Source organism: Hypanus sabinus, chromosome 25, assembly GCF_030144855.1.
Source record: "Hypanus sabinus isolate sHypSab1 chromosome 25, sHypSab1.hap1, whole genome shotgun sequence".
Classification (NCBI taxonomy): domain Eukaryota; kingdom Metazoa; phylum Chordata; class Chondrichthyes; order Myliobatiformes; family Dasyatidae; genus Hypanus; species Hypanus sabinus.
The window spans coordinates 16,824,877-16,833,015 of record NC_082730.1 but is presented as its reverse complement, the minus strand read 5'-3'; the positions used below and the strand labels follow the sequence as shown (position 1 = coordinate 16,833,015).

The 8,139-nt window shown below is 43.7% G+C and overlaps 1 protein-coding gene across 3 annotated transcripts in view; it reads left to right on the top strand.

Annotated features, from left to right (window-relative positions):
* The first annotated feature begins 820 nt into the window (after positions 1-820).
* etnk2 (ethanolamine kinase 2) overlaps positions 821-8,139 on the top strand; it is a 76,821-nt gene continuing 69,502 nt past the window's right edge. The window contains exon 1 of one of the 3 annotated variants that reach the window (XM_059950171.1): positions 821-1,235. In XM_059950171.1, the coding sequence (XP_059806154.1) occupies positions 894-1,235 (342 nt within the window). In that variant the 5' untranslated portion in view covers positions 821-893. The remainder of the gene's footprint in view (positions 1,236-8,139) is intronic. The other 2 variants (XM_059950173.1, XM_059950172.1) reach the window with 2 other exon arrangements.

Here is an 8,139-nt window from a genome sequence, read left to right as displayed (position 1 = left end):
GAAAGAAAACAAGATATGGTGAGATGAGACTATAAAACATAGTATTAGGCCATTCAGCCCATTGATTCTGCTCCACCATTCCATTATAATGAAGTAGGTGGGAGGAGATTATACCAGAGTGTGAATGGACCAAAGTAAAAACTGAACAAAAAAATTGGAAATACTGAGCAAAATCTGTGTAGAGGCAATCTATGTATCTTTTGAGAACTTGTCACAGCTGCTTAAAGTGCTATTGAACTACCGACTGTTTCTCCCACTACTGATGGAAGTTCCTTTTGAATATTTACCAGCATTTTATACTTTCCAACAAGCGTAGCAATTTCCAGCTGCACAGATGAGCTGATGATAAAACACTTCACTGTGAAGTGGGTCAAAAGTCCTTTGCCTGAATCACGCTTCAAAGTTGAATAGTAGCTAAATTTAAACTACAGGCTCTGAAACCACTCCAACACTACAAATCCTGTTGTCCAGGTAATATGTGGGTTGCCCCTCAGCTGCCACATTATGAGGTATGGCCAGCCATAGCCACACATCACAATATCAAATCACGTGTATAATATTAGTCCTTTACTCCAATCCCTACACTTACTTCTCAACTTAATCTTTCCATGTGCAAATAACAAAAAAGTAGGTTTATTTCTATTGTAAAGCGTGAGATTGCTGCTGAGGTCACCGCTGCACCAGAATGCACAGATATGTAACATGGCAAAGATCAGCCCACGCAAAGTGGCTGACGTCCACTCCAAACTTCGGGTTGCAGTGGGGTGAGGGTGCGAGAGGCGGAGCGGAGCTCGCTGGCGCTGCGACCTCCCGCCGGTAGGGGCCAGCAGCGGCGCGCCGGGCGAACGCAGGGGGTTCGAGTGCAGGCTGGGTGAGCGCCTCTTTCCCTGTCCATGTCGGTGCCGAGTGACGGCCCGCCGTCTTGCCCCGGTGACGCTAGACCACCTTGTGGAGGCGGAGCTGAGGGCGCCGCCGCCACCTCCTCCTCCTCCCCCGCCCCTTCTCCTCTTCTCCCCTCCCCGCTCCCTCCTCCCTCCCCGCACATAAGCGGCAGGCTGCGCCCAGACGGCCGGCACAGCCCGGCCGCCATGGAGACTGCCGTGCATGTCCCGAGCGGCGCCCCTGCCGTGCCCAAGCTCGCCGTCTACGTGGACGAGAACGACGTGGTGCCCGGGGCCCTGCGGCTGGTGGGTCGGCTGAGACCCCACTGGGACATCGGACGGGTGAAGACCAAGGTAAGCGGAGCGCCGGCTCACTCCCTCCTTCCTTCGTACAGGTGCAGCCCGGACCGATTGCTGACAGGTCTCCCGGGCCTCCGTGTGTATCTCGCCTCGTTGTTCGTATCTTCCAAACAGACTCGTCAGGCACTTACTTCCCCTCGGGCAACGCGGGTGACTGACAGGATCTGGCTGATGGGAGGGTGAAACTTCTGCCCTGTCATTTCCACTAAACCACCTTCTGTCCAATCCTTGGGCATCCCCTCCCCACCCTTCTACTGCCCCATTCCTAGATATCAACCGTATTCCTGTCATTAACGTCTATTGGAACTGTCTTAAAACGCTGACTTATCTTGAAACAATCCATGCCCATACCTAGACCTCCGACACATTCTTGTCTCTAACCTTTTACTGTTCTATACTTGGATGTCAAACATGTTCTTGTCTTGATTCCCTTCCCCCCACCCCCAACTGCCCTGTTACTGGATAACAAACATATTCCTGCCCCTAAACCCCTCTGCTACCCCATTCTAGATACAGAACACATCCCTTTTTCATTACATTACATCTACATTAGTAGACATCAAGCACATTCTCTGCCCATTGCTGAGCTTATTGTCAACCACGCCTGACCCTAACCTGGGCATCAAACATATTACTAGCCTCTTGCTGGATTTTATCCCCACTTGTGCATTCTGCTGTTCTGTTCCACCTTTGCCTTCACTCCCACACCTTGCTCACTCCTTCCTCTCGTGACTCTGCTGTTAACCTTGAACCTACAACCTAATTAGTGCTCCCTTTCCTGATCTTAACCTTCACTGACTGTCTCTGTTATCCTACTTGTAGCCATCGCACACTTGGCACTCTGCATCTAGGAGTCTGGTTGCTTGTCATCATTCTCTCACTGTCCACACCATGTACTATAGTGCCACTTCTGGTCTTAACCCCTCTCACCATTCCTTCTGCTTTATCGTCTTCAGTTCTGTGAACCATCTAATCTTCATTTTGGACTTGCATCCCACCTCCTGTCCCAACATCTTGTTCCTGGTCTTCAAACTTGTCCCACTAACCCGTTCCTATCGCCTATTCTTCTCCACCCATCTATTACTGCTCCTTTTCATGCCTGCCAACTCTCAGCTCAAAGACTGCCTTGCGTTCCTTGAACCACAATGTTGTCATTTTAAAAATTTGAACCAACCTGGCACCACAGAGAACACAATTCTCATCAAAGTTGCTTGAAAACCCCATACATCTTCCTTCTCTTCTAACCTTTATTGACAGGGAAAGTATATACGTGATGCAGTACATCTGCAGAATTGTATAATTCACTTCAACTTGTTTATTTAATATTGTCTTCATTGCTGCATCTTTGTTATGTGCTTTATTTCCTCAATCATAATTTTTAATGACATGCTGAAGATTGTTTCTAAGAGATGAGCCTAGGTTACTGCTTCATGGTCATTTATGTCTAGAGCAGATACCTAAAACACAAAGATATAACTCCTGGAGTAGACCTGATGGATCAAGTGCTCAAATTCTGCTCCTGTGTCTTGAAGTTTTCCTTAATAATCCTCAATGTAGGTTTCTTGTACGGGCTACTCTTGGAATGGTTGCATCCCAGGGATCGTGTGATCACCAAGGATCTTCCCAAAACTGTGTGATCTTTATCAATTGTTTTTAACAGTAGGTGTCATTCAGTTGCTTGTCTAGAGTTGTGCAGGTTTTTATCTTTGTAATTAATGGCTTATTATTATTAATGTTGCTGTGAATGACCCCTGGTAAATGCTTTCTCAGACTTGCTGTTGACTTCACTTTTCTCTGTTGTATTTTTAGCCTTAATTGTATTCCCTCTGACTGGACTGTTTTGCTTGCTTGCCTGTTTGGGCACAGGTGCACAGTTTCCATAAGCATGGGGTTGGTAATGCAAAAGGTCTAGTTTCAAAGTGGACTTAGTTTCAGCTCAGTTCCAGTGATGCCTTTGTGAATTGCCCTTTACAGAATAAGGCTAGCTCACTGAGCATACAAGTCTAGCAAATTAATCACATACGATTTTTCCCAATAAATCCAATTTGATTTGGTTTCAATGCACAAAACTTCTCTAAATGATCAGATACCTCTCTTTTGGTTTAGAGATCAACGTCTGTATTTACAAAAGATTTTCCCATGGCTTTATTCCTTTCCATTGTGCTATTAATTTAGTAGTTTAGTGGTATAGTCAGCATGGCAGGACTGAAATACAGTGGACAAGTTTGTATATAACAAGTTCTTAATAGCAAATAAATAAAAAAATGGCCATATTTTAAATTCTGTTCAGGTCATTATAAAGAGTAAGGGAGACTTCCCTAAAGTACTATCTTTTGTCCAGAAGAGCGAGCAGGCATGATTTCAATCTGATACTGTCAATGAGAAAACCTCTGTGGTCCTTGCAGGGGAGTGCCCATTACGCCACTGGCCTTTAGGGCAGCAGTGAAGGTCCTCTATCTCTGGCTGTGTTCAGGGCTTTCTTCATCATGTCAGTACTGTCAGTCATGCAGGCTTCAGGAATACCATCACAGTCAGATGTAGACGAGTTGTTCATTTCTTTTTCCGTAACAGTTTTGTTTTACCAGTCAGGGTTGTTAACCCTGTGCTGAATTGCTGAACCTGAAGACTTTTAGTCTGGCCTCTACTCTTTGACCTGTTTGGCATGGATGACCCTACGAAGACCCATATCATAAATCTCTTACGCCAGCCCACGTCGATCTCTGGATCATTGAGGCACACAGCCTCAAAACCCAACGACAAGCTTGTGGTCCTCTTGCAGGGCACAGGAGTATCATACTGCAGTTTTTCTTTGGGGTTTCTTAACTTTCTAACTTGGGAAACTTTTTTTTTCCAAAAGTTTTAGAAAGGTTTCAGAGCTTGGGAACTAGGCAGGTGAAAATCTACCTACATAGAATTTAATCTGAGATGGAATGCAGCTGTTTTGGAGGGGATGGTGTAGGGCTTCTAGAGCTGGAGAAGTGAGGCAATGGAAGAATTTTGGAAATTGGCATTATCTTGTTTGGCGCAGACTATTTGGGCTGAAGGGCTGCATTCTACACTGAACAACTATGCTGTTAATCCCAAAGGCAAGGAAGAAATATTGATCATCTAGAGAACTTTAATGCACTCAAACCCTTTCGGTGTGGATTTGTGAAAAGAACATTATATATATATCCTCTGAGACCAACAGAGTGGATGGAGGGGAGCCTGCATGTGTTTGCATTTTCAGAGCCTGTGTTTTAAGATGTTGTATAAAAGGCTGGTGCACAAGGTAAGAGTGCAGTTTTTAACATAGATTGAAGACCAGTTATCACAAAAATGACAGTAGGAATAAATGGGCATTTTTCAACTACCTAGTGCTAATGTAACTAGTGATTACTCCTTGGTACTCAGTTGTCGACTGTCTACATTAATGACTTAGAGGAGAGGGTAGAGTGTAAGGTAAGTGTAAGGTTTGCTGGTAATACGAAGGTTGGTTGCAAAAGTGAACTACAGTTGGGATATACAGACTCTGCAACAGGATTTAGACAGGTTGAGAAAGAGGCAGAACTTAGTAAATAGAATTTCAACGCAGGGAAATATAGGTTATGCACTTGTAGAAGAAATCAAAAGGCATTGTTTTCTAAGTGGGTGCTCTACAGAGGGATCTAAGTGTTCTTGTGCATGAAGTCAAATATTTGTCATGCAGCTAGTTAGGAAGGTAAATAGCATATTGTCTTGCTGAGGATTGAGATTTAAATGCAAGTGCTATAGTTGTGAGGTAGAGATGCTTCCTCCCAAAGGAGGTGTAAGGTGCTCCTTCTCTCTGCTAGTCTGTGGGTCATCCTTGGGCAGGGTGCAACACCAGCAAGCAGAGTCATGTGAAGCCATTGGAGCAGGTGGTGGATGGTTGTTTAAGCAGCTGACATCTATAACAAGAAGGTAATAGTAAACTTGCCAGAACAATCATGATTAAAGGCCATGATCATTCATGTCGTATGACATGGCATGGAGTGATGATGGTGGTGATGTAAAGTCGTACAGGTTATGATGGATAACCTCACATTACACCATTACAACTATACTGGGTACAGCTTTGACCCACCTGTTTTTAAAAAAAAATGGGATGTACTAACTTCGCAGTCAATCCAAATAAATTTTACTAAGCTAATTCCTAGGATTAAATGAATGTATTGGAGAAACAGCTTGATGATAAAACAAATTGCATCAATATTCTTTGTGCTTTAAAAGAATATGCTATGAAGAATAGATCCTAAGGGGGTGTGACAGTACATGATCAGTTCTTTCCACTGGGACAAGTTTCAAAATGAATAAAGGAAGCAGTTGATTAAAATTGAAGTGCCTTGTAAATTCTTTTGGGTGTTGGTGAATCTCTGAAATTCTCTACTGCAGGTGGTTGTGGAGGCTAGATGGTTTGAAAGATGAGGGAATTTGGGACCATGGAAAAATGCAAGAGAAGAGGAGTTGAGGCTTGAAGAAGATCGACCATGATCATATTGAATGCCAGGGAAAGCCTGAAGGACCAAGTGGCCTACTTCTGTTTTCTTGTGATCTTAGCACGCCCATGCAAGTTTGAGCGGGAGGCTGAAGGATGAATGAAATGGCACAACTTCAGTCCAGAAGGTCTTGAGTTTGCAGAAGTATTGAGGAACGACCTGGTCAGGAATGTGTACAAGCTGTCTAGAGGTAGTACTGGCCCACCTAAGGGTATCAGCAGAAGATATGTTCTCTTTTCCTCTGTTTTTTGAACTGCTTATTTAATTTAATATATTATAATTTATTATATATTGCAATGTATTGATGTTGCAAAACACCAAATTACATGACAAATGTTGTGATATTATTCTGATATAGAAGTAACATGGGCATTATTATGGATGCCATGCATGTGGCCATCTCTGATAATTTGCAAGCAATCTGTCCAATAATAGGGATGGGTTTGGAGACTATTGTAAACGTCAGTGCACCACAGAGTGATTGTGTGTTTGTGTCAGACAGGGTCAGCCATTTGTGCTTGTTGTTCCTCTTCCCTTAATTTATTGTGATACCGCATGGAATAGACCCTTCTGATCCTTCAAGTCACGCCACCCAGCAACCCCTAGCCAATCACGGGACAATTTACAATGACCAATTAACCTACCAACCAGTATATTTTTGGACTGTGTGAGGAAACCAAAAGAAACCCAAGTCGTCACAAGGAGAAAATGCAAGCTCTTTAAGGACAGCGGTAGGAATACTTTCATTTGTATATTCTGGCCTGCTTTGTATGTCCCAGTAGGCCAGACTATATATTTCTACCCACACTGGAGCATCAACGATGTTTTACACAAAGGAGTTCAACTGTGCTTTCATTGACTATCCATCATTTCATTCCATCACAAACGTTATCTTTGTTCCATCCTGTGCTGTCAGCCACTTAAGCTAACTTGCTTTCTCTCTCCCTCTGTTCTGAAACTTTGGTTTCTCTTTTCACAGATGCATATTGACTGGTTGAAGTCTTCTGGCAGTTTTGTTGTTTTGGATTCCTGCATCTGCAGATTTTCATAAAGACAGATCATGCAATTGCTGGAAATCCTGAGCAATAACTACAATGCTGGAGGAACTCAGCAGGTCAGGCAGCATCTATAGAATGGAATAAAGAGTTGACATTTTGGGCTGAGACCCTCTATTGGGAGCCTGTTTTTTTTCTCTACGTTATAGCCTTGCAGGGGAGGAGAAGGGATGTGCAGTACAAAGAAAAAAATCTATCATATGAGTGGTGTGGATTGTTATTGACTGAGGACGGTTGCCTGCAGGCTTGCAAATACCATTTAATTGTTCCGTAGGGGGTATCGTCTACATTGGGAAAATTAAATGCAGGTTGCATGAGCTTTCAGTCTGCAGAGTTGGATCTGAGCTTCCAGTTGTCTGAAACATTAATCTTCCATTCCATTCCCAGTCTGCCCTTCATCCTCAACCACCAGGCTCATGAACAAAAGGGGGTATCTACACTCATATGCCCATCCATTGAGATGTTCCCACAACCAATGATCTCACTTTAAGGATGCTTTATCTCATGTTCTCGATATTTATTGCTATTTATTTATGCTTGCATTTGCACAGTTTGTTGTCTTCTGCACTCTGGCTGATCTATCATTGATCCTGTTATAGTTGCTATTCTATAGACTTGTTGAGTATGCCCATAGGGAAATGAATTTCAGGGTTGTACGTGGTGACACATTTACTCTAATATTAAATTTTACTTTGATTTTGATCTTCAGCCTCATACTACAGTAAAGCCCACGTAAGCTCAAGACACACCTTGTTGTATTTGGTCTAGGCCTTTCTTTGCACTTGGAATTCAATATTTAATTCAGCAAGTTCCACCTTGTCAAAGCAGGCCCCTGCTGATGTTAGATAGAGACAGACTCAATTTCAATGACTGCACAAGACTCCACCAGCAACACTTTCAGCTTGTGGCATTGCTGCCTCTCTCCCAGATGAACTAAATCTTTTTCACGCTTGGTTCAATATCAACAGCACTGAGCCCCCGAAGAGGGCCGCAGAACCAACCTGCATCTTGGTCATCTCTGAGGCTGAAGTACACGGGTGTTTCCAACGAGTGGACAGTCATAAGGCTGAAGAACCGGAGGCATCCCGGGGCGGGTACTCAGGATGTGTGCGGCACAACTGGCTGGTGTGTTTACAGACATTTTTAATCTCTCCTTCTCCCAGTGTAGAGTGCCCTCCTGCTTCAAAACATCCACCATTGTCCATGTGCCTAAAAAGACCAAGGTATGTCTGAATGTCTGGTGTCCTGTCACACTCACCTCAATAATAAGCAAATGGTTTGAGAAGCTGGTCAAAGATTATATCTGCAGCTTGCTACCACCCACACTAGACCCCCTACAATCCGCCT